General features: G+C 43.8%; 1 protein-coding gene across 1 annotated transcript in view; it reads right to left on the minus strand.

Moving 5' to 3' along the window:
* Positions 1 to 3,747: 3,747 nt before the first annotated feature.
* LOC8043631 (Down syndrome cell adhesion molecule-like protein Dscam2) overlaps positions 3,748 to 27,497 on the minus strand; it is a 183,498-nt gene continuing 159,748 nt past the window's right edge. Inside the window, exons 18-24 of the mRNA XM_040501709.2 lie at positions 25,033 to 25,303; positions 22,170 to 22,268; positions 10,256 to 10,441; positions 7,717 to 8,013; positions 6,786 to 6,959; positions 5,042 to 5,191; positions 3,748 to 3,941 (exon numbers count right to left, since the gene is read on the minus strand). Of these exons, the coding sequence (XP_040357643.2) occupies positions 3,748 to 3,941; positions 5,042 to 5,191; positions 6,786 to 6,959; positions 7,717 to 8,013; positions 10,256 to 10,441; positions 22,170 to 22,268; positions 25,033 to 25,303 (1,371 nt within the window). The remainder of the gene's footprint in view (positions 3,942 to 5,041; positions 5,192 to 6,785; positions 6,960 to 7,716; positions 8,014 to 10,255; positions 10,442 to 22,169; positions 22,269 to 25,032; positions 25,304 to 27,497) is intronic.

The raw sequence follows: 27,497 nt of genomic DNA on the forward strand, positions 1-27,497 counted from the left end.
TCCACACCCTCTGTTTCGCAGTTAGGTCACCAGACTGCGCCAGCTTTCGCTGCACACTTGTATATGTGGGCACTCCGTACTCTCTCCTGGGCGCCTTTTTCCTCTGGGTGGCGCAGATCGTACGGAGTCACCAAACAGACCCGGGATCAAGTGCAAGTCGTAGTGCTCAACCAACTTGAAGTTCCATGTAATTTCGGTAAAATTTACAAAGCAGGACTTGTCTGTGGCGAACCTGTAGATATTGAAGATTGTAGTGCTCCTTCTTCATATCCAAACTGTCCGTGCTTTCGCGCTTGGCTCGGCGTTATTATTTCGATGAACAGTCTGTCACCACCGAACGTCCTGAACCTTCGAGGGCTGCAGCACAACCACGGCTTCTGCTTGTGTGTGCGAAGTCCTGTCTGCTAGAACAAACAAAAATGAGACACATCATCAGACTCAGAATGCGATTCCAGAAACCTGCTTTCGAGTGGAGATACTAGTTCAACATAATGTGCTTTCACGATTGAGTTTATAATATGGCCTGATATAGCTTGTTCCAACAGAATAACAGTATTTGATGTACGCCCAAGAAGCACAACGCTCCATCTACACACGTAATGCTCCCATACGTATCGGTTTTTGAGTAATGTATTTACTTGTTTATTTAGATACCGACAGTGCTACTAGAAGCATTACAATTTTTGCGGGCAAAAGACCCCCGCCCCCGATCGAAATGGCAGTGGTCATGCCCCTTTCTTTTCGTGACGTGAGGAAAACGTCCGTAGAGTATGGTTATGGCATTATACTTTTCTCTAGAAATTCCGTGGGCTCATCTCTCCCTTCCTGTCTTATGTTGCAACAAACTAGGGCATTCGATTCTGTACACAATCGAATGGAATGTTTCATTCATATTTTAATATTTAACATTTTCCTTAGATATTAATTTTTTTATGCGTTCCTTGATTCTTATGTTAATGAATGTCGAACAAATATGACTGTTTTCTGGAATGGCATGCACACTCCATTTTACCTGAACACAGGAGGGATCTTCCACACATTCTCTAGTTTTTGAGCTTTCTTTTAGTTATGAGTCAGCAATCTGATTGATGGCAACGAACGCACGAAATATCTTTTGATTTTTTTTTTAAATGACCAAAAAGAGTGCTGCACCATAAACATTGTAAGCTTATTTTCAGCTCTTGTTCAAACATTAATGACATGATCGGAAGCCGAAACAAAACCACTAATAAAGGACCACCAGATAATCTGATTGTGCTGAGTGATGGGCCTGTCAATGCAGTAAGCACTCGCGAGGCTGGTAAGAAAGCAACTTGCCCTTGTATGTGGCCTAATTCTCGGATGCCTTTCCACTCGACATGCTCTTGGCCAGTTCTTCAAACTCTGCCCCCTACGTCCAGAGAGTACAGTAGTTGACGCTTGCGATGCGTAACCTGCGCTTCTTGCGCCATCTGGAAGTAAGTCGCGATATTCTCGTGGCAACTCCTGTAACCATTCCTATCGTTTTCATTAGAAACATTATCTGCAGCCTTGTGCGTGCGTATTAGCATCCTACCCTCAGCAGCAGCCCTTTATTATTTTTTTTTCTGTGAAGCGTTATCTGCAACGCTGCCAAACGAAAGACGTGCCCGCGTGGCTTAAAAACGGATTTTGCTCTGTTTCTTTTTTTGTTATTAGGTCTCCCCGCAACCAACGCTAGTATCTTATGGAGCCAAGTATCGGCCCCGAAAATGCGTCGTCGGGGCACTTGTCGTCATTCTGCGTCTGTTCTCGCCGGCTAGTCCAATTACTCGCAGAAATATAAAGCGAGGGATCAAGCCACATTCACTCCGGGTGATTGGCTTAGCCGGTCATAAAAAGCGTGACGGTGCTCGTTTTCCGCTGCTTGATTGGCTCCTTCGGAATGTTGCGTTGGTTGTAGTCGGACTTACCGCAAAACGGAATGTATTGACGCCGACGTCCTTAGGCAGAGGTGCGCTCTCCAGTCGTAGGACGTTCTTACTAAACGGACTGAAGATGAATAGCCTATTCTGTTTCGTCAGATCTACAACACTGCAGCGACAGATGAGGTTAATCCCAGCTTTGTTCTTAAAGGGTCCAAAATCGTAAAAATGCCGTCTCTGTTCTCTGTAACTTTCCCAAACGGGTGGGATCCTGCAACCTTGATCTAAAATCGTCTTTGGTAAGAGAGGTTATGCCAAAACGACTAACCTTGATCACCAGGTCCTAGTACTTTTTGGTGGTGCTCTCGCGGCGGACCCAGTCATGAAGGAGCTTGATGAGGGCCCTGAAAGCGTAATCGTTCATTCTCCTTGAAACAGATGAAACCTTCTCACAACTAAGTATGGTCACTTCAAAACAGTATATCCAATAAGAAATAGAACAAATGAGCAGGGGCCGAATATTGGGTAGGTGGTATTATATCGATTCCAGGTTCCATTAGATGGCACTGAAGGTGGTCTTTACCACTCGTTACATAATGACCGTTTAAAAAAAACAGAATTATGACATATATATATATATATATATATATATATATATATATATATATATATGTATATATATATATATATATATATTGGTATTTCCACACTACTTATATTTGCCACGGGGCTAGCATCATAGTCGAGTTTGTAAGAACCTTGAACGGTGAACAATACTGGCAAAGATGTTAAACAAAATAAAAATAAAGAAATAAATGACTGGTTCGCAAAAGCTTGTTTTGATATTGAATCGTTGTTTTACGAAGGTACAGAGAAATAAAATTATACCAAGCAATGATACAATGCTGAATACAACCACATCCTTGAATGACTGGTTTCAACTGATTTTGCATAATTCAGCTTCCAATTATTTTAAATTTATTTTCACGGAACCGCCATATAGGATATATTTTATCCAGCCTACTTTTAAAATATTAATATTTAAAAGTAGGAAGCGCTAAGAGCGATTAATAGTACAAATTTTGCAGCACCACGTTTGATGATCCCCTCGTCACAATTCAACGCAATGCCACGCTTGTGAACGTTGAACAAAAGGCGGGGATATAGGAATATAATTATGCTTATGTTTGCTTTAAGAACTGCACCTCATTGGCCTGCTTCTTGCAGGCTCAGATTAACAACCCCCCCCCCCCCCCCCCCCCCCCTAGGAGTTGTGATGTTGTGATGGTTTGATCCGCTGCGTAGATGCAAGAAAAATGCACCCGATAGCATTAAAACTAAAACAGAGGATAAAAGAAAAACAACACACATGAATGGCGCCCTAAAACAACTGTCCTATAGGGAAAAAAGTATTAATTCGCTTGTTCCAAGAACTTATGAGAACTTATACAAATGATATAAATGGTATATAAGTTCGTATCCTAGGTAGCACGCCCAAAGAACTCCTAAATAGGCAGAGAATTGGCGAGGCTGGGTGCCAGGGTACGTCTCTTAGGCGTTTCTATGGCTTTTTTTCCTGACTCCACATAATTGACAAAGTGTCAGATTTGAATCAAAGGTGCATCGTATAGACCGAAGGACCAGCAGTGAATCCTAACATTAACACTTGTTTGGCGAAATAGGGTTAAGATACCCAGACTATGGTCTAAAAATATCAAGCGTGGCTTTACCTTGGTTTCTTCGGTCTTTATTAAGCCCAAAATTCCCAGGCAAAAACACCGATTTGGCCCAAAGAACTGTGCTCCCTGTGATACCATCTTATATGTTCTTATCTTTATTGAACACATTCATATCACCATTTCTTTTAGTAGGGTACGTCTGCCATCTCAGATAAGGAGACAGATATTTGGCAGGGCTTCCGCACCAAGGATGTCGAAAGTGGCGGCGCTTGCGATGAGAACTCGTCAGCCGTCGATCTCCTCGTTCCGAATGGCCGAACGGCGTACGGCGTTTCCGAGGCCGGATACCGGTCCGTGTAAGGCCTTCCTCTTGACCAATCTGTCGTCACCACAAGTGGTAAGAGAGAGCGCAACATAATTTAGTACCTTACACATTCATAGTAATTAAAAAAAAACAAGCGAAAAACACCAAGTCACTGGGCTGCGGTTGTACGCGCAGCGTCAGATATGTAACAGAAGAAAGCGATGGCGCATGCTGGAAAGCCGCTCCAGGAACCACTAGAAAAAATGGAAGGGCGCAAAACGCAAATAATTCAATGGTACAGAAAGCGATTTAAGCCCGTTTCACATGCAGCGACTGTTGCGGAAAAGTTCGGTGCAACAGCCGACGCAGCGAGCTCGGATCTCAATGTTTGGCCTCACATGCTCCAACAACCGCGCGATATCTGTCGGCGCGACCGGTTGTTCGGACACGGACGCGACGCGTTTGATTTTGCCTAAAATAAATACAACAAAAACGTCTTAATAAACACAAATGTTATACGAATACAATATGTAACTAGAAATTTTTAATAATTAAGCATTAAACCAAAAGTTTTAAGGTGTCTGAATTTATTTTCGAATACGCAACTATCGCGGATGAAAGGTGGCTAATGAACGGCTGGTTGACGATGAAGTGATCTCAAAGACTCTGCGACAAAATACCAACTTGGTGAAACCAGTCGCAGAGCCGCTGCGACAGTGCGACTGCGATTTTAATCGCACATTTACTGGAAATCGCACCGATTTCGGTTAAGAATCCTAGCAAGTGAAACAGCCTTTAGACTCATCCCAACGCAGCCAATAAACTATCTGCTGTGAGGTCACTCCGCTACCGTGAAACTTTTCTCGTCAAACCGCATGTGCAGAGGCCCCACCTCACGCGAACCTGGTTTCTGAGCCCGCATAATACCTAAACCTTCTGCGGGCAAAAGCGGGCTCGTTTATAAACAGCGCGCTGGCGTACATATCGTTTCTAGAAGGGCGTCGCCATTTTGAACGGCGAACTTCCGTTTTGCTTTCGCCACGCCCCTGGAAGGGTTTCGCGTTTTAAGCGTGTAACTCGTTATTGTGTTGCACTTTCTATAATTGTTTACTCGCTTCAGTTCGTTGCGTTTAGCCTTAGTTCTGGTCCCGCATACAAGAGATGTGAACACTCACTCTCGGGTTTCGGGCACCCTGGAACTGACTTTCCGGTCGGAGAATGGCAGCAGCTCGAGCGAGGAAGGGTGTCCTTGCCAGTGGCTTGCTTCTGATCGAACTCGGACATGATCACGGCATCCTCAAGGTACAGTTTCCGAGGGTGCGTACCTGTGCAGGTAAGAGCAATAGAGTTTTAGACTGTGTTTACGCGTTCTCATTGAATTAAAAATATTTATATAAAAACAAAATTCTTAGCCTCCTCCTCAGATCTTTTCGACAAAATTAGTTCACGAAAGTCCCGTCTGTCAGGTCACAAAACCATGCCACGTGAGGTCAGGTCATGTAACCATGTTAAATGACGTCAGGCACACTGTGTCATGTGAAACCATGACACCACGTGGCAAAGGACGTGGCAAAGGTCGAAATAATACACGAGCCAAAAAACGCACTTTTTTTTATAAATAACTGCCTTCTATAACGAGCGCGCTGATGAAAATAACTGATTTTGCTTCACGTATATTTTAGTGTGTCACAACAATAAAAGTTTCTTTTAAATTAGATTTTGTTCAAACACATGATATGGCAGAGAATCGGTTAACATGCTAAATATCTTGACCGCTGACGCTGCGTCACCCACGATTGCGTGTTTATAACGTGTGTTTTCGTTTTTAATACCACTCTGTGAACGACTGACAGCGTACAAGAACACTGTTTACTGTCGTTCAACGCTGAGCAGGAACTAATTTTCAACGTTTCATAATAGTACGTCCAACCGTCGTCCTCTCCCCTTTCCCCCCCCCCCCCCCTTCCCCCTCAAGGTGGACCACGGAAAAAGCTACAAGCACAATTTTATTTGCACCACAGTGTGCTTTGGCATTTGTACCGGGAGCCCTAGCCGAACCAATACCCCCCCCTCCCCCCCCCCCCCCCCCCCGCATTTCTCGGTTTCGCTACTATTAACATTAAAGCGATTAAAGGAAAACAGGGTAAAACAATTTTGAAACGTATACTCATTAATGATCTTAGGTGTTGCCCGGCGCAATAGAATAACCACTTCATGTGCATGGCAAGAAGATCACAATAACCCATTAATATTCTATAGAAAAAAAGAACAAAGAAAAAGGAGCTCCGGAAACGGAACACTTGCGTTCTCATTTATTACTCATTTTCTTGTCCCTTTTCTATACCCGTGCTGAACTTCAAACTTGACTAACGGTCGAGGATAAAGCTGGTAAACAGGCGAGCTGGTTTATGTTGCACATCGTTAAAACCGGAGACGACGGAAAGAATGGGGACATGACACACGTCTTAAACTCAGCTAACGACTTCAATAACGTATTTTCTAGTATGTGTCATATCGAGTGTGTGAAGATTGATACGATCCAAATTAAGCATTTCCAGCAATATGGTGAGTCGTGTACTCTTAGATCAAGGGTGACCTCTCAAGTGCCATCCGGTGGCTATTTAGTGGGATACAAAATACAGTCATTGGCAGCTTAAAGAGGCAGAGGATGGATTTTTGTGCTAACACTTCTTGTGTTGTGACTGCCTCTTCCGCGTTCTTATCGGCTTATGCCACAATCTCACCTGCTGCCTTGCGATGGTAAGATAATTGAGACTCGCCATACTCTACGTTTCTTAAGTTCTCTATAGTGACTACTTTGGTTGCGCGATTTAAAGTTGCCTGAGCGGTAGCATGTACTATTTATATTTGCGGGCCTAGGATTTCAACTAGGGCTGTTTGCACCGAGGCTCAGCGTACCATCAGAGTTCTGGCTGCCGTGATCCGAGTTCTGCCTCTTGAGGCAGATGTAGACCACCAGGAGGGCCAACACGACCAGGATTGCCGACACCGCGACGGGCGCTACCACTGCCATGTTTTTGTGAAGTGGCAAAGGCGCTTGGTCCTGGATGGCCGTCGGAATCAACGTGGCCACTGCAAGCAAGCAAAAGTAGAACCTAAAGCTGAGCGCCGTTGGATGCGATTACAGTTGAGATATTTAGCACAGCGTTAAAACGATACCTTTAGCGTAATCACGTTATTCTAATAAAGAGTTCAAAGGATCACATTAGCGTTTTTGATCGTTCGAGCCGCGTGCTCAAGCGACCGCCAAATGACGCGCCTGAAATGCGTCCTCTTTCCGATCACTAAATTCCGATTCTACTTGCATTGAAAAGATGAGAAGCCTGGACATATGAATAAACATTCACCTTTGATTAACAAAATAAAGAAAAAAAAACGCAAAATTTTATGGTTTTGCTAAAAACGATTATATATATCCATTAACCGCCTCAAAAATCAGCTGCGATGTTCGCCGAGATTACGAAGAACGTGGCTGTGGCAGAGTTCTGGAGCAACGTCTTTCAGTACAGAGATTGCAATGTTTTGGGTTCAAATCTTTTTAAGGTCACTTTAATATATTCCTTTATCTTGCGTGGCTTCCATTATTTGAATCGATAAGCACGTAATTTAGGTTTTTTTTTTTTTTTTTTATTAATTTCTGTGCTTACGTTGGATGATCACGAGACTTCGAAGCGTCGCCGAAGGAAGAAAGATGAAACTGGAGGCGGGATATCTGAAGCCCCCTTCCCCTCCTCTCTGCCATTCTCACCTTCTCAGTGTCTATATTCAAGTATCTGTTTACAGGGCCAACCTGGCCCATCAAATTTTAACTAGAGGAGCGTGGACTAACCTGCCGCCGACAGCGCCGGCGTCTGGAATTCGAAGTCGGCCTGCGTCGCCCCGGCCTCGCTGTGAGCGATCACGTTCACCTGGTACTGTCGGCTGGGCACCAAGTCGGTGAGCTGGTACTGGCGTCGCCGCGGGTTCACCGAGTCCGCCAGGGACAGCCAGGCCGGGTGAAACTTGAGCCGGTACTGGATGGCGAAACGGGTCACCGGACAGCCGCCGGTTGACCAGGCGTTCAGGTGCAGCGTGGCCGTGGTCGAGTTGGTCGTGATGAACTTGTCAGTCGTCGGAGAGATCGGAGCTGGAGAAAACAGAGGAATACCAGCAGTTCACATTTAATGGGGCGCCCCCTATGAGAGGACGTCGGACAGCTTGATCTAAGTCAAGTAGTTTTACAAGCACCAGGATAGGGCTGACTTTAGCTTTGGTGTCTTTGGGTTGCTATTGATTATTGTAATTTGCGGCTGACGTTTGTAAAACGTTGGCAGAATGTTTGCAGAAAAAAAAAAACGCTGTTTATATAGTTTACATATATCTTTACGCGGTGTAGGAGGTACCATTCCGAACCCTTCTGAAAATAAAGGAACACGCGTAACTGACATTGCAAACGACCACACAATGTATACTGCGATTGACTGCGGTGGCTGTTGCGTAGCCGTAAGTTCTGCTACAGGAAGGTTTCACGTGTCAAACTCCTAATCCGTACTCCCAGAGGGCACAACTTTCATTAACTTTCGCTCTATCTCTTCCTATGTGCGGAGGCGGTGGTTTCCAAAGAGTTCAGTCTCATTCCCTTCCAAATCGGACTGAGCCAGCCTGAGATGTCGAGGACATAAGGTAGCAGCAGCTGGTACTCGATTTTTCTTTGCTGCTGGTCCTTCTCCTGATATAAGATAAACCGACGATGAAGAAATCAGTATAATGGATGAAAAATGGCGCCCGCAGACGCTTCCGGGCGGCACCAAAAAAAGAAAAAAGCGAAGTAGTCATTAATTTGTGGAGCGATATTGCGTCATCGGTTGTGTTTACTGATTTCTGTGGTCGACCGAGCCGCTTCCAATGCTTGTGCGATTACGAACACCAGAAACTACATTTATAAATAAACATTCGCAATCAAACTAATGGAAAAAGCTGCGGATGCCGTCCATAAACAAGGTGGAACGTGACTTGCAGGAAGTGAAAAGGCGTCACGTGGAACCGCCATATAGAAGGTTTTGCTTTAGTCATTGTACTTTATGATATTTCCTTAAATAGCTTGATGCTTAGTATAATAGTCATAAGAGAGGCTCTTTAGGACATATATGCTTCTTCGGAAAGCGGTCATTAAATGCGCTCCAGAATATGCAGTTCATGGCGAGAAAATGGCACCGAGGAGTGTTTCTTAGTTGAAATGCTTCCATGGAACGTGATTTTGGATATTGCTTCTTGTTGACCCCGGAGCGGCGGTGGCCGCGGTTTCGGAGTTACCGCTGTGTGGGCTGCGATAAGGAAGGGAAGAAGCGAGAGAGAAGGAGCAATAGCGCGTCTTACCGTAGATCACGTGGTTGTGCGAGGGCCGACGGCGATGAGAAGAGAGCGGTAGGGTGGCGGAAATGGGGCGGCGCGCTCCTCGCAATCACGTAGGTTTTTGGCGTACGGACGCCGCCGGATTTCGCCAGAAAGGAACACTATATTCACAGACAACTTTAGAAACGGAAAGCGTGACTGGCCCCGAGCCTCTTGTTAGCGGTGCGCAGTCAATAAGAAAGTTCCGATTGACAGTATTCGCTTGAATAGTAATAACAGTAACAAAATTCGGGGGGCAAGAAACGTGATTTTATTAAGAAACGCCATTTTCTTTCTGATAATGTGGGTGACTAAACGGTTATAAATTGAGAGAGATAAGACGAGAGTGCGCGAGGCGTCAGAACACCGAACTTTGGTCTGGAACATAGCCTCTTCTAAACTCACAATGCCTGGCAGTTCGACGACGGAGCCGTAGAGTGCCCGGTCGCAGATTTGGAGCGCGAGGGTCTGGTACCACAGAGCATCAAAGAGTCATTTATTGGGAAACCTGGACATCAGCGCAGAGCTTTGCATCGGCGAGGACCCGAAACACACTTGTTTGCTCTGGGGAAGTGTGTTTCGGCGTCTTGCCACAGCAGGGCGCCAGTCACGTGGCTCTCCTCTCATTCGTTGTCTGCCGCTCTACCTTTTCCATTTCGGCGGCCGCTTTTCGTGGCGATCTGCCAGTCTTTGTCAGTATGTAGGAAGCTATGGTTGGAACGATTAGTGGGTAGACGAAAAACTAGCTGCCATTGGCTCTACTGACTCCTTTATCGTTTTCGAACAGGAACGCCAGACGCCGTCGTTTTGCGTTCGAACATATTTTAAGAGCGATAACAGAAAAAAGGCAGCTAGGTTTGCGCCTAACCACTAATCACTCCAACGAGAGCTTGGTATTCTGACGTCCCTGCGCACTCTCTTCTCCTCCCCTTCCTCGAATTGTGCCCGTATGACAGCTGCCGCTGTAAATAATAAAAAAAAAAAAAAAAATGTCGTACCTGCTCCCTTGGTTCGGACAGAGACCTCGGCTCCCGGCTCTCCCGTGCCGAGACTGTTGGAGGCGGTCATGTAGAGCCTGTACAGGGTGCCACACTTGAGGCCGTCCAGCACAAACGATTGCTTGGTGGCGTTGAGTGGCAGCTGGAGCCAGTCGCTGGCCTCGGTGCCGTAGTGCAGCACGTACTCTGCCGAGAGACACCGGGCGTGCTCGACATGGGCGACAAGATTACGCCGCGTGGAACGCGTCTCCGCCTTGCAGCGATTGGCCGTCTCAACTACTTTGCGGGAACGTAGACGCACGAAATTTTATACAGCATGACATTTTGAGTGTAGTAATATAATTTCCCTTAGAGACGCAATTTTTGTTTCGTTTTATTGTATAGTCAAGTTCAAGCTGTCATTACCAAGACGTGGTCCATGGCGTAGCATAAAAATGGTCATCGCTGCCAATCCCTGCAATAAATAAAACTCTGTTCGCAATTGCTTCAAATTTCTTTGAAATAAGGATATTTGCAACTGTTTTTGCTGAAAGGAACATTCGAAGCCGAACTACCTATCAGCTCCATATAACCTTAGCTTGTAGCAAGAAAGCGCGAGCGTGATAGTGCAGTTAAACATTGATGGTGACATTATGGTTGGCTCATCTTGTGGTGCGAGGGACTCTGTTATCACATGCATGACGATGGCGTGTCTGTCTGCGATGAAAAACGTTTTCGCTACTTTGCGAAGGACTCTGCGTTGTAGACTTTAAATTGTCCAACGACGCTGTTATTGTACAGTGATTTTTTTTTTTTTTTTTTTTGGGGGGGGGGATTACAGATTTGTTTAAAAAAAGCCGCGCGAGTTATTCTAATCGAGTTTGTTTAGGTGAGTTACACAGCCTAGGATAGATTTCGGCCGGACTCCGGCCGAAGCGTCGAAGATTAAATCGTCCGTTGTTGCTGTTTTTCACTAAGGGTTTTTTTCTTCTCGGTTTTATATATCTATATATATATATCTATATATATATATATATATATATATATATATGGACCTAACCATTACAATAATTTGCAGAATTATTTAGGATCTGTTAATTACCTTTTTAGCTTTGTAATTAAATATATATTTTAATCATAAACGTGATTAACGTCATCATGGACGATCACTAAACCGCGCGCTTATTATCCTTCTTTTCACACCGGCAACCTTGAGCCCGTTAAATGAGTGGAAACTTTAGTGCACTACCGCACTTGAAACACGCTTTAAATATTAAACAAATACTGGCTTAGTGGTCTTAGATGACGTTCCGTAAAGTTTTTTATTACAACGATACAGATATTTTTCTATACTGTTAGTTATTCAACAAGTTTTAGTTCAGTATCCGACTTTCATACTACAATTGATCCCCATAGTACGTTCCCCTGGCCGTACAACTATCCTGCCCAAACTGCAATTGTGTAGCTTGAATACATTTTTAAACAACCTAACGCCTAAGTAAAAAGAACACCAAGTGTACTTATACATGACTACGGTTATAATTCACCAAATAAAAGTTACAAAAATCGAATAACCACATATCTTTCTGAAAAAAAAAACGCGTTTATTTTTTTAAACTGATTTACAAGCCCTGTTTTGGCTCTTTTACCCTTTAGATTCCGGATTCCGAAATTGTTTTGTTAACTTGAGATCAATATTTTAAGCCTTCTAAAAAACGTCGGACGTATCCGTTTTATTGTATATAAGAAATAGCCACGCGCCTTCAGAGCATGCAAAATCATAAATCCCGCGAACGATCCCGTCGCTTAGCTAGACCTTAGCCCCGACGTACTTTCACAGACAGGCTACAACCAAACCCTGTGCGTCAAGGTTTCCCACCCTGCCAACAATCGACTTCGATTTGGCTTTTCTGAGTAGTTAAGCCAAGTCGAGAGTCGCAACACCGCCGGGGTCCAAAACCTCTTCCTTTCCGCTCGGTCCACTCCGAAGCGGTAACCACGCTCACTGTTTGCACTCCGTCCAAGTTTGCGCTCCGGGAGACGAGTCAAGCGAGGGCTAGAGCCACGGCTTCCTACACGCCCTGTTTGCTCACTGCTCGCTCTGTCGAACTCCAAGTAGCGGTAAGACCTAGGACCCGTCCGTCGCTTGTCAGCGGCAGTCGGGCCTTTTTTTTTTTAATTTTGCGTTGCTAGGCTAAGTGTAAACAACGGGCAACACAACCAAACATAAGGAAAGAACGCGTTTCGTAAGTATTTACTGAAAGCTTGTTCTTTGAAATCCTGGTACAAGTATTGTTTTATTTAACTGTTGAGGGCAGGGAATAAGATGGAGATAAAATTCGAACAGTTAGCTCCTTAGACACTGTTTTAATGGTGATCGGTTCTTTTTGTCAAGAAGAGTTCATTTCAGCTTTTGGTACATCCACACTGAGGACTCGGACGTTGTATTAAACCAACGTATTGGGGCAGTACAAGAATTTCAACGTTCAACCATTTTACGACCTGTATTTCGATATCAACTTGGCGAAAGTAAGTAGAAAAAAAACACACACAATCCTCCGAAATACGGCGAATTTGTTGCTTAACATTAAAACCAAAAACGCATTATTTCGCAGTCTTCAGCAGCGTGTCGCCGTCATGAAAACCACGGTGTCACATTATAGGGAGTGCAAAAGTTTTCGTAGAGCAATCTAACGGAAATCAACAAAACCTTTATCTTTTTGCTGCCGGACTACCAGTTGTCTCCGATGCGAACCGTCTTGATGGCTCGCCGCGACCATCGTAGAGGCTAAGAGTGTAACCTAACCTTGAAAATTCGGCAATCGCGGAAGGGGCTCTGGCGACTTCGAACACAGAGTGCTACGAAATACCACGCGATATCTCTCGCGACTTTACTCCAATGACGATGTGAGACCTGAGAGGAACACCTAACTTTGATTACTTTTATTTTTCTAAATAAAACCTAGCGCCTTGACGGCCTGGAGAAGACGGAGTAATGTTTTGACGGCCTGGAGAAAACGGAGTAATAAATTTTTTAAGAAAAAAAAATAGTTTTTTTTTATTTTTATAGCTGACATAGAATAATCCCCGAAATTAATTATCTGAACCCCGAGAATCGTTGCACTGCCCAGGCTAGGTGTGCCACCGTATAATGGACGCGCCTTTGGTTTAATAAGGGGGGCGATGTGGGTTAGTTGGTTCATACTGACGAAAAGGCAAACATCGCAAGGTAACCGGGGACTAAAGGAAGTGCAAACAGGACAAGCGCTGACTCTCAACTGAAATTTAATCACATGAAAACAAAACAAAGAAAACAGCAACTCCGCCCATGTCGCATGATGCATTCACCACGTGTCCAAAAAAAACATCTCTTTAGTACTCAAGCCCAGTGACGTTTGGCTTACGCAGTTCGCGCCTGCTTTTATAATTGCATGCGCCTCTAAAATTTCTCGATTCACTCTGTCCCTTCCATAGCCAATGATACCCGTTTTACTGAAGATAGGATCACACCCACATTCATGACAATGCAGTGGCAGATGCCCCCCTACAGCTCCCACCACTGATCGCAACGACAAGTCATGGTCCCGCAGTCTTTGATTAACACATCGGCCCGTCTGACCTACGTAGGCTTTCCCATACGGTAGTGGTACGAACTGCGTAAGCCAAACGTCACTGGGTTTGAGTAGTAAAGAGATGGGTTTTTTTGGACACGTGGTGAATGTATCATGCGGCATGGGCGGAGTTGCTGTTTTCTTTGTTTTGTTTTCATGTGATTAAATTTCAGTTGAGAGTCAGCGCTTGTCCTGTTTGCACTTCCTTTAGTCCCCGTTTACTGTGCGCTGTTTGCCTTTTCGTCAGTTTGGTTTAATATATTTATGTTTATTAATTTTTTTACGAACTTCTACGTAAAACTATCTTGCGTGTTTATAATAACTTCTTACAAATTAGAGCCGCGTGCACCACTAAAATCAGGACAATTACTAATGAGAGAAATTCCAAAACAATCATGGGTCTAAGGTTAGTGTCCCCTCACCATAAGGGTTACTGAGGAGAACCCTTTACAAATTTGGTGCCCTCTGATTGCGTAATGCCTTAGGGTTTGGTGTTAGGCGCTTTCAACCAAAGAAAAACTGAATACCATATGCCGAATTGAATTTCTGAATTCTGTTTTAACCGAAAATTGTGAGGGGGGGGGGGGGGGGGTCGCTATCGTGTGATCTTATGGCCCACTTATGGTGTTGCTACCTACCTTAGAAATCAGCAGACTTTTGGGAGTGAAATGACAGTTCCTCTGCGTGACCAATTTTGTTCACCTTTCAGATGATGGTCGTACAATTCAACGTTAGGACATGAGATATAGTACCAACATATAGGGATGGGGGGAACAAAAAGGCACAGCCAGTGATTTTCTAGACATCAACCCAAATGTCACAACCGCATTAAACTCAACCTAACAATACTTGATGCAAGTGAAGAGGAGAGGACGGAGAACAGCGGAGGTGGAAACAAGAGTGAAGAGAAAATCTGAAGAACGAAGTAAAAAGGAAGAATGAAGAAAGACCGCGAGCAAGATTGAAGAAAAGAGAAAAAAGTATAAACGCTGCTGAACGACTGGGCTCGTTCTTTGGGCTGTGATGACGCTAGATTATTTTAAGTTGTTATTTTTTTTAACGAAAATGGTGTCTTCAATCAAAATCCGTTTTTTTTTTGGCTTTTGCCCTTTTCATTTCTATTTTATTGGTTTAAGACTGCCATGCGAACGCTGGAGCAGACAGAGGCACTTTATTTTTCAATTGTTTATTCGCCTTACCTCAGCGATGTGTTGATTGTCAGAAATGTGCGACCATTGAATATAGAGGGAGTTTTAACGTTTTCTGCAGAGCAAGTGACGAGAGTCAATTGCAACCTAAGTTTGATGTGCTCGTGATGTATGAAGAGCTTCGAACGTAGTACCACTTGTGTTGTGACACCAGCGTTTGACTGATAGGCCAGCTTTAGCTGTTGCAGTACTTTATCTAGACAGCTTTGATACATACAGATATACACTAAAGAGCCGGGACATATTTTTATATAAATAAAACAAAAAAAACCCTATTACTTAAAGAAAAATAACTGAACCGAAAATGTGAAACCCTTAATATACAGGGTGCGGCGGAAGGACCGAAACAATTCGCAGACCTTGCAAAGTGAATGCCAAAAGTACTATCGGGGAAACAGGAAATGCGAACAGAGGAGCGCGTAGCTCGCGGTACATGCTGCGCCACCTGGAAGTGAGCCTAGGGGCGAGGGTGCGTGGCCTACTCCGATGTGTTCACGTCCTTCGCTCTGCGCTCCCCAAGCTTCGGCAGTGCGCCGCTCAGTGCGTTGAAAGCTATCACCGCTATCTTTGCTCGCTCGGCGCGTGCGGCGAGCTTCTTCGCAACGCACGCGCTGAGCCAGCAAGGATAGCGGTGATAGCTTGCAGCCTACTAAAGGGGTATCCACACGAAGGAGAACTCCGCGGACGGATGTCATGACGTCAACATCCCGGGAAACTCCGTCCCCGGCTTCGCCGCGTGCACTTGCGGAGCTTTTGTGCTGTCAGCACAAAGCCTCCGCGCCTCCGCCACGGAGGAGAACGCGCCGCGAGGCGTCAAAAAGGGATGACGTATGTCTCACGTGATGCGCGATCCGCGGAGGAAAGTGGCGGATTTCTCCTTCGTGTGGATACCCCTTTAGAGGAGCGCTGCCGAAGCTTGGGGAGCGCTGAGCGAGGGGCGTGAACACATCGGAGTAGGCCACGCACCCTCGCCCCTAGGCTCACTTCCAGGTGGCGCAGCCTGTACCGCAAGCCACGCGCTCCTCTGTTCGCATTTCATGTTTCCCCGATAGCACATACCTAAAATTGGGCACGCGAACGTAGTTTTGCGAGAATATTTATGTATATTTCTATACCTCAATTCTAAGGTAGTTAAATATTCAAAATAAAGCAAAATCGGAGGCAGCGTATATCCTATGTGGTCTGTGTACTGCTTTATGAACTCGCTTTCAGGTGACTTGATGAACGTAAAAACGCTAAAATCCAAAGGCAGTGGCTAAAATGAGCAAGATAATCGCGCTAGTCATTACTTTAAACGAAATATATGAAAAATCACCCCCTGTGAGCAAGCTCACAAACCAGTGTGCAGACGACAAGCATCAGTTATGGGGCATAAAAAATGCCGGGCCACCGTTTTCGCTCTAGTTTTATTATTTTACCTCTCACAAAAATAGACAAAACTTCTTGAGAAACCTTGTTTTTTTTTTAAGAAGTCTCAAGTATATATGTGTGCGTACCCAATTTGACGTAAGTACGTTTTGAATTTGAAATTTTCAAGACGTACTAAATATGATAGATCTCCAGGCCGCACTCTGTACCTTTATGTGTCCCTCAAGACTCTCACTGAAAATTTTTGTAACCAAACTCCACATAAGTATTCTCTGGTTATTTTTCTCTTATTTGAGTTAACATTATTGAGTCAATCGAGTTTGAAATTATTTGATAAATAGGGTTTTTGATCAAACTGAAAGCAATATTGCCGCGTGCGTGGCCGGAAAACTACTCCATACTACTTCGGCCCATACTACCCGGAAAACTACTTCGGCGGCATCATTCTGGCGAATGATGCCGCCGAAGGATGACGTGTCTAGCGGAGCTCTGCCGAAGGACGTGTGCGGCTCTTGTGCTGCACGCTTCTACTCGAAGCAGCAATTCCTTGTGTGTTCGGCAGGCTGCAGCCGAAAATTCCGCTGTAAGTGCCTCAACGTGGGGCTCGTGGAGTACAACACGTATATGGAAACCGGGACAAGCACTTTCAAGTGCTCTGGCTGCACTCGGCGTTGCAGCTTGTCGCCAAAAGCTGCTCGCGCTTCAACGTCCGTCAACAACGAAAACTTGAACGTCATGGACGGTGAGTCGGCTTCTGCGCAAGAGAGCCTACCTTTTCCTGCAAGTTTCATGCGTGTCTTGGAAACTTTGAGCGGCAAACTGGACATACTGAAGGCGGAATTCCAGTGCCTCCGCGCTGAGAACAGAAGTCTTCGTTCTGAAGTTCTGCAACTCCGCAAGAACGTCTTGGACAGAATCCCTCTAATTCCTTCATCGCGGCCGCTATACGCTACTGTCACTGGACTGCCGCCAGCTACGCCTACACCTGTACCCAACAGTCCTCCTCGGTCAGCATGGCTGCCCCAGAACGTGCAACATCAACCCTCGTCCACCCTCCGTCAAGAAAAGCACCCTGGCCAAACGACTTCACATCCAGACGAAGTGAGTGCTGTTGAACGTGATTTCCCAATGCGGAACTTTGGTTTGAATGGACTACAGTCAGCGAATACGGTGGATGACGGTTTCGTCCCTGTCAAGTCTCGGCGACGTGTGAAACCTTCGTCGGGCACCGCTAAACCTGATAAGGTAAATGCTGCGCCACCGCCCGTACGCCATATGGCGCTATTTGTGTCTAGACTAGACCCAGAAACGTCTGTGAATGATATCGAAGTTCTGATAGAGCCTTTTCTGGAGGGACGAACACCTGTCTGTTCAAAGATGAAAACTAGATTTCCTTCATACTCTTCTTTTCACTTGGCTTGTGACGAGGCAGTTTTCGCAGCGCTAAACAAACCCGAAGTCTGGCCGGAGGGTAGCATCTTCCACCAGTTTTTCGGCCGCCTTGACAGTACGCGTGTTTATAACGTGGAAACAGTAGCACCCGATAATGGCGTCAACGCTTAGCGTTTTCTACCAAAACGTGAGGGGCCTTCGTACAAAGGCCGACGAGTTTATGTCTAACTTGATAACAACTAAGCTTGATATTGTCTGCATTACAGAAAGATGGCTGTGCGATGGGATACCTACCTCAAACTATTTTACACCTAATTACAAAGTGTATCGAAAGGACCGAGATTATCAAACCACTGGTCAAAAACTTGGTGGTGGTGTTTTAATTGCTGCCGAGGCATCTCTTTGTTCTCATCGTCGTATCGACTTAGAATCCTATTCTGAGTGTGTATGGTTAGAAATAAAATCTCGTGACGGTTTCAACTATCTAGTTGGTAACTACTATTTCCCACCACTCTTTGATCAAATGGTCTTCGTTGAGCATCTGGAGGCACTTAAGATTCATATAGATTTCAGCAAGTATAGAGTACAGATTTATGGCGATTTCAACCTTCCAGGAGTAGACTGGACACTTGGTCTTGTAAAGAGCAACAACCTGATAACACGCTATAAGGCCACATGCTTGTTGGAGTTTATGAACTTTTGTGGGTTGAATCAACTGAACACAACTGAGAACATCGCTGGAAATACCCTTGACCTTGTTTTATCTAACGTGTCTGTTGACTATGTAACTCCTTCTTTGAGTCCAATGGTACAAATGGATCTGTTTCAGACACCTTTCACAGTTGGGCTCTTTCTTCCTCGTAAGATGCCAGTTTCAAATTCCTACACTACGTACTGCTATCATAAAGGCGATTACCTGAACATGTACAAATACTTCCAAAACTTTGACTGGAGTGAACTTCTTGTCATAAATGATGTTGAGCTGGTGACCGAGACGTTTTCGTCCATAGTTAAAAACGCAATTGATGCATTTGTACCACGGCGCATTTCCAAGCCTTCAATTCACCCTGAATGGTTCTCCAAAGAGTTGAAAATCTACCTTTGTAAAAAAGACCATTTTCATAGACTCTTCAAACGTACTGGTTTGTCTCTATTTTATACTGAGTTTAGCATTTACAGGGCTCTAGTTAAAAAGCTGTACGCTAGGGACAAACGCTTGCACCTTGAACAAGTGGAGTGTAGCCTAAACCGGCGCCCTAAAACCTTTGGGCGCTATGCCAAGAAACACACGCGCAACTTTAACCAAGGTCTTTGTCTGCGCACAGATAACAACGCTAACTATGTATCTTCGCCTACAGAAGTTGCCAATATTTTTGCTCATTACTTCAGCTGTTGTTATTCAACCTTTCAGCAAAGCACTCAGCCGCAAGAAATAAAAACCAACTGCCATGATTTCTTGTCTGGTATTAGAGTAGATGCCGTTGAAATTGCGGAAGCAATAAAAAAATTAAAACCGAAGCTATCTATAGGAGCTGACTCTATTCCATCATTTATTATTAAGGGATGTAGCGAATTATTTATACCTATTTTGTTGCACATCTTCAACCTCTCTCTTAGTTCTGGTGTTTTTCCCTCCCTTTGGAAAAAAGCGGTTGTTGTACCAGTTTTGAAAAAAGGTGACAGCTCTGTGAAAAGCAACTACCGCCCAATATCTTTGCTATCTGGATTTTCTAAAGTTTTTGAACGGGTTACGTATTCCCGGATTCTTTTTTATTTTCGGCATAAGTTTGTAGAGTGTCAGCATGGTTTTTTGAAGGGACGTTCGGTTGAAACAAATCTTTGCTCTTTTTTAAATTACTCTGCCCCTGTTGTTACAAACAGAGGACAAGTTGATTGTATCTTTTTGACATGTCTAAAGCCTTCGATAAAGTAAACCATGAATTGCTGTTACACAAATTATCGTCATATGGTTGTTGCCCAGAGCTATGTAACTGGTTCCGTAGTTATTTGTCATCTCGACGGAACTCGGTTCGTGTAGATAACAGTCATTCCGACCACTTCTTTTCCACATCTGGTGTCCCTCAAGGCTCCATTCTTGGCCCGTTGTTGTTTTTGATATTCATCAACGACTTGCCGTCATATGTTGATAACGCTCAAATTGTGTTGTTTGCCGATGACATCAAGCTTTTTATGAATATTCACTCTTCTATCGACTGCAACGCTCTACAGCATGATGTTTCACAGATTGCTATTTGGTGTACAGCGAATAACTTATCTCTGAATCCATTGAAAACAAAAGTCGTATCTTTCTCAAGGCGTCACACCATAATAGATTGCGATTATGTTTTAGAGGGGATGCCTATCAAACGTCTTTCTGTCCTAAAAGACCTTGGCGTATACCTTGATAATGTTCTAACGTTTACTGCCCATGTGTCATTTGTCGTTGGCAGTGCAACAAGAATGCTTGGTGTTATATCTCAAATTACGAAGCACTTTAATAACCCGGCTTCCTTGGTTCGGTTATTTTGTGCCCTAGTCAGGTCTAGACTTGAATTTGCTTCAGTAGCTTGGAATGCGTTAAATAAAACTCAGGCATTGAACATTGAAAATGTACAGAAGAGGTTAATACGCATCGTGTATGATCGATACTCTCATCGTCGCTTCTATTTTGAATATGAATTTCTTCTTAAAAAAAGTTTCGTTAACAAACTTGTCCGATAGAAGAGCGGAACGTGACTTAGTTTTTTTCATAAGTTAGTAAACGGTGTATCTGATTGTGGCTCGCTTTTAAGTGATGTTAATTTACATGTTCCCTCCCGACCCACTAGAAATCATAGTACTTTTACATTAATACTGTCTGTGATCTCTCGCCTTTATCACGCTGCCAACTGCTTTTTAACCGCATCAACAATGCTGAAGTGGATATATTTAGCGACTCTCGGGTGTTCGCAATGAAAATGAAAGTGCTTGTCGCCAATTTGTAACGTTTGTGTATTTTTGCCATGTCTCTGTTATTTTAATTCCTCATTTATTATGTGTACCAAAGAAAAGACCTGTTGGTTGTTTTTGGGCACTTGAAAATAAATATTTATTATTATTATTATTATACTTCTGTAAGACTCGCGTTTACTATTACCCAAAATGTTCGACGCCACAACATTCTAAGCCGAGATACCCAGCGTAAAAGATAAGGAGGCCTAGACGTCCTTGCCAGGTTAGTCTCGCCCTAGTGCGACGCTTGAACATTCTAGGCCGAATGTTAGATATATCGAGGGTAATAGACAAGGAGGCCAGTATGACCTTGCCAAGTTAGTTTTGAGAGCGCTCAACGCTCGAACATTTTAGGCCGAATGTTCGAGATACCGAATGTAATAGATAAGAAGCCTAGCGTGGCCTTGCCGACTCACTCTCACACTCCAGCGCTCGCCAACTCTCACGCCTGCACCTCGACGCTCACTGCTGCTGCTGTTTTCGACGCTCGCCGCTATTTTCTGGACGCTAATCCTTCTCTTTCATGATCGTGTTCACCCATGAAATATAAATATTAAGTTTTACGCTTTTCTAACCTTTTCCATCTGCGACATTATAATGTCCCGTAAATATAAATAGTGTGTAAAAAGATGTTTTTCGCTATAGCATAAGTATTATATAGTTTCTTCATTATTTCATCACGCTCTAAAACAACGCACTGCATGGCATCTTTCTGAATGTTTTGTTTACCTGAGGTGTACCCTAGAGATAAGTTGTTTCTTCTATTCTTTATCTTAATGCTAGCTTAACATATTTTATATTTCTAGGCTAGGTTGTTTTACGAGTTGGGGCTTGGCGAATGTTATTGTCATATAGAGAAAAGTTTTCTAAAATTGGTAAAATTATTTATAATACATTAATTCCCGTTATTGTGCCGAAAACGCGTCGCCAATTGGTACATTTTAAGTTTCAAGTGGCCGTAGATTGAAGCATTCTCATAGTTACAAATGTACAGTCAAAGTTGTAGGCGTGTCATGCAATTAGCTGCCGCGTTCCTGGCAGTTAGTTGTAGAAGCTGAGGCGATGAAGGCGAGCGGACTCATGTTTCGCTGCCACCACAGAGTCTCTACCGACTGCCCGCTGCATAGCGAGCTGCAGCAGACAATGCGCCCACCGTTTCCACCTCTGCTACTTTGCCATTTCCAAGATTGCGAAGAACATTTTAAATAACAATAGAAAAACATACTTGTTTCTTTACAAACAAAATATTGTGGGAAAAAAGGTCGTAGTTAGACACGCCAGTTGGAATCTACTTGAGGGAACCATAATGAGAGTAAACGTTTTTAATGATCGTTTCGCGGCGAATAAACGGTAGACTGGTCTGACCTGTAACCGATGACTTGTCCTTAGGATCTCTTTCCCATTGTACGGATAGCGATGTCGATGACAGTGGGATTGCTTTAACCGCCGGGGACGTTGGAGGTGCTGAAAAACACAAAAAACAAACAAACACTGCGCTGTTTCTAATTCTTGCGTAGAATTATATCCACAAATAATGTGATGATCTGGTTTATTTAAGGTTTTAGTTCTTCGAGGAAAACTTTCTTCCAGCATTTTTGTATAATGTTTGGCCTTGCATTGGCTAGTGATCTATTCAAAGGCACCTTCTTGGTCCCTACCCAGGTAGCAGAATTCTTTTGGGCAAAATTTGGGTTTTGTCTGGGAATTTAGGAGGCACGAAGAAGCTCCGGTAGAGCCAAACTTGACAGTGTTTGGCCAGCGTTTTGGGTATCTTGGCCCTAATTCGCCAGGCAAGTGCCACAGTTCGGCTTTATCGTTGGCTGTTTTGACTTTCATCTGTAATCTTTGGGCTAAAAAATTCCAAACAAGTGTCAGAGTAAGGAATCACTTCTTGTCGGCTTTCATATGGAAACACCGAGCCTAAATTGCGATACAAGTTCGGATTTAGGAAACACTGCTGGTTCTTCGGTTCATATATGACGTTATCTGGCTCTAACAATAAAGTTCTTAACGACAAAGAAAAGTAATTTTGCACTAACTAACGCCATGTAGCGAAACCGCATTAGGCCCGGATTGGGCCCCCAGGATCGACAAACTTGTACCACTAGCGTGCCACCTGCGTGATTTTTTCTAATTATCGTTTTTTTTTTTAATAAGGGGGAATTCTAAACGTAATCCGTTTCAATTCGAGGCTTAATAGCTTCCTCTTTAGTCTTTTTCTCGAGATAAGGACATATTCTGGATGACACAAGAGTAGGAATGGTTTTCTAAATATCTGCAATATGTTCAATCTGCACACTTTTTTCCTCTGTGTGTTTAGTGTCCCCCCCCCCCCCCCCCCCTCCCGTCAAATCCCCTGGATTTCACTACTCCAGTCCATTAAGATAACTGTAATCTGAGTAATTAAACATACATCCGCCAGACAGCAAGTTTGAATTTAACGAAAAGAAATGATCTGATTATGAAGCATAAACGCGTGATCTTCAGCAGCAAATTAAACCCCGTAAATTGTTGCAAAGAGTATCTGTCAAAACAAGAATCGCTACGGATAGAGCGAGAACGTTGACGGATAATGTGCAAGTGCCTGTTAGGTTAGAACCACCTTAAAAATTTCCCCTGGAGCCAAATCGTTTGGGTAATATTTAAGTTATAGTTTGTTTATATTTTCTTTAGTTTCAAATAAATATTACAGTTAGAAAACGGGAATATTTTATCCTTATTTTTTTAAGACGGGGTTTCGTTTCAAGCTTGTGATGACGGGTTTGTTCATTAGACATTCAAGACAAAGTGTTTAGAAAGAAAAAAATATATATTTTGTTTTTTAAGTTACGTGGGAGTGGCTAATTTACACCGCGTTCAAAGGCAATTAGTTATTAACAACCCCCAACTTAAAAACAAAAATACCACGGTCATTTTATGGTAGCTTAAAACTTTTTTCCTTTATAAAAATTCAGAACTGTAGATATTTAAACAATCCGCCCTGAAATAGTTCACCTTTATATCTTGATATTTATAATATAAAAGTCCCTATTAACGAAACATGACTGTATCACTCAGGTTAGATGAAATCTCGGCCCCCTGCTTCCCCGTCTGGTCCCTATATTACTGTAGTCGCAGAAAACATTCCAAAATTTATATAGCATCAAGCGTTCCTTTCAGAAAATACTATTTTGCACCTATTAACTTAGCACTCATTTAAAGCATAATGGGAGCACAATAAAATACAGAGGAGACAGAACAGGAACCGCATCTCCTCACAAAACTTCCGCTACTTCCGCTTCCGTTCTGCGACCATATTTCTATGGTGCCTGCAATGTGTTTTTGACCGGTACTTCTCCGTCTTCTCCTGCTCTTGCACCAAAAGTGGTATGCAAGTGCCATCAAATGGAATCACAGCCGGCGTGTCATGCTCTAGGATGTCGCTATCCTGGCGGTTGGCTTTAGAAATGTGGTCCTAAATGTCGACGGATCGCTGTCGTCGCGGCGTCCCACGTCGTGTTCGACCTGACTTCCGTTGACGTTTTGGCTACAGAGCCAGAGACAGCAGAACAGGCACCTGCCGCATCTACGTCCGCTGCTGTATTACCGTCAGGAACGGTGGAGTCAACGGCACGGTACCTCAATTACGATACCCCATTGGATGACGCGGTAAAAACATTGGTCGAAGACGCGCTCAAGGCAGCATAACAAGCAGTTTTAGCAGTAGGGATTTTGACGCTCGTTGAAAAGCATGATGAGAAGTAGCGAGAGCTCACGGTAGAATTGCCGCTTCGCAAGGGACCACCATGCCGAAACTGCTTATAGTTACTGTCAAGGTGAGAATAGTAGAGAGTACACTAACCCTCCTACAACTTCCTGTATTGCGTGTCTAGCGTCGGAGCAACTTGAGCCTTGGTATACCAAGCCAGTGACATTCTGAGCACATAATTTATGTTTCATAAAGTACATTCTATATCTCTCTTCAGTAGCGAGCTACTTCAGCAGTGTCGCTTCTAGCGTGAGCTTTTTACCTTCGACAACTCTTCCTAGACTCGTGCACCACGAGCACACGCGCGCAGTTAAACCATGGCGGGAGGCATGCAGCGCGGGCCGGAGGCTGGACCTTTGAAAGACAAGCCCTGCCGTCCTCACTCTGTTGTGACTACAATATTCCAAGCTTTCCCGTCGTTTGAAGGAGGCGGGCGCCAAACCTCCTCCTTGAATCGCTTAATTGGGGCCAGGCGCTCACCGGTCTCCAGTGTAGTGGCAATCACTTCGTCCGACGCAGGTCCCGTTCCCGCTGCGTTGAACGCTTGGACGACGATGCCGTACTTGGTCAGGCGGCGGAGGTTAGTCAGGTACGTGGTTTCGAAGAAGGAAGACCCTCCCGGAGAGTCCTCCTCGCTGTTGCCAGCACGAGCCTCCACCTGCTTGAACTGGAAGCTGTCGTCGGAGTGGGCAACCCTGTACCCGACGCGGTAACCGAGGATCGTTCCGTGCTGATGCTCCTTGCTTGGAGCCTGGAAACCGCAATCGTGAGCACGATAATAAAAAACTGAGCTTTTACTGAGCACACTTAAGAAATTGGAAGCTTCTAGTTTCACTCAAATCAAGTGAGAGTACCGATCGCCGCAATTGTTGGATGCAGATTGGCGAATAGCGTGGTTGAAAATATATTTAAACCTAAAAAAACACTGTGCGCTGTGAAATTGAACATGGTGTTTCACCACGCTCCGTTGCAAGGCTCAGACATTTTTTTTTTTTTAGGTATAAACATAATATAAGTTTCATCAGTGTCCGAGCTTCATCCGTAGATGTGAGCATCGATTGGCTCTCCCAAATGTTTTGAGGGAACGTGGAAGCTCCGGATTTCTTAGATTGTAATCCCTGACCTTTTAAAAAACCCCGTCGCGTAGCTTATTATATTCACCCTTTCGTGTCATCTCTTGATCTTTGGAATTTTTATCCGTGAATGCCGCAATCTTTTTGTCTTAGGGACGATAGTAAGATTTTCTAGACTTGCCATACCCTACTTTTTTTAAGCTGTCACTGACCGTAATGTGAAGTCTTACGAACATCGACATTTACCTGAGGCAGGCGTTGTGGTGCGGGCGAAGTGACAGTGAAGAATCAACTGGAGCATAAATTGTTACTTTTAATATACAAAGTATAAGGTTAAATAATACCTGCATGAACCAAAATCAAAACAATGCGATTTTTAATTTATCTGTTCCCAAAATTAGCCGTTTCATCCCAGCTAGCACCTAATCTTGTGCGAACATTCCCAGGATGTTCTGAATGTTGAAGGAAACGTTAAAATAAAATTCGGAACGTTCTACGAACGTTCGTATGCGAACATTCCCTACAAGGTAAGCTGCTCAACATTCTAGGAACGTTCTTTTTGGAACTTTCGCATGCACAATGTTCTCAGAACGTTCCGTTTCGAACATTCATTTCCGCAACATTCTTGGCACGTTCGCTTGCGAACATTCCTAGACTGTTCGCGTGTGAAACCAACTTTACAAAGCTCTCACGCAACACGTGGTTCTAGACACCATCCGCTATATGCCACTTTGTGCCAAAATATGCAAATTAAGTGGGGTCTCTAGAAACTTAGCGTAAGGGATCAGTTTTATCTTTTATGGGTCTACCGAGGAATGTGATATAAGGCACAGGAGAAAAGCAATGGTTTTAGAAACTTGATAATGAGCTTGACACTCACTGCGTATGTAGAGGGACAGTTTTGGATGGACCAGATTTTTAGTATCTGGTGTTTAAAACTCTGAAAAAGGTATTCCGTAGTTGAATGTGGGATGCCATGTGTACTCAATCTTAAGCTCGGAGTGAGTAAGCGGTTATATATACAGCACATTTTTATTGGAAGTTGACAAGGTGACATGCAGGAGTGTACTGTCATTAGGATATGTGCTCAGGCTGGTGCGCTGGGCAAGCGGCTAGCTAAAAATGAGTTTCGATTAAAACATGTTGGCCTGTGAGGAGCTTTATCGCATCCATTTATGCAGTCGGCTCATTAAGGCTGTAGCCTAAGGAAGCCGTAATTGTGGAATCTTTATAAATATTCCTCAAAGAATGTTTCTTGAATGTAGCGATGTCCCTATGCCACGTTCCGAGGAAATTGAAAGGATGTCCCTGCATAAATTTGCAACATTTCAAGAAAGTTGAAGAAGCTTTTCTGATATTCCGAGAACGTTCTTAGAACCTTGTTAGGATATTTGAATGTTGATTTAATGCTCTGGTAATGTTTTGTGTCATTCTCACAACGTTCTAAGAATGTCCCTTGGAAAACATTCCCCGAAAGCAGCGATAAGTGCCTGGGCCACATTCTGACAACGTCGATAGAATGTTCTTACGTAAATTTGCAACATTCCAAGAATGTTGCCTATGTTCTTTTGAACATTCCCGGAATGTTTTCAGAACCTTCTCGTGCTACATGGGATGAATGTTTAGGTAGGCAAATATTGAAAACATTTAAACAATTTGCTTTCGCTCCATATAAAAAAATAAAGTGTTATTTGTGTTGCAATCCAACTTTCGTTTATTGTCACAGTGGTATTCATCACAATACCATATTTCAGAAATGAAGGAAGACTAAGGTGGTAAGCCTTCAAGATGGAAACTAAAAGAAAAATATCTGCCTAACACAACTGTATTTTTTTTTTCAGAACGAGCCTTCCCATCTAAATTTCGCCTTCT

Source organism: Ixodes scapularis, unplaced genomic scaffold (assembly GCF_016920785.2).
Source record: "Ixodes scapularis isolate PalLabHiFi unplaced genomic scaffold, ASM1692078v2 PGA_scaffold7__128_contigs__length_106722199, whole genome shotgun sequence".
NCBI lineage: Eukaryota > Metazoa > Arthropoda > Arachnida > Ixodida > Ixodidae > Ixodes > Ixodes scapularis.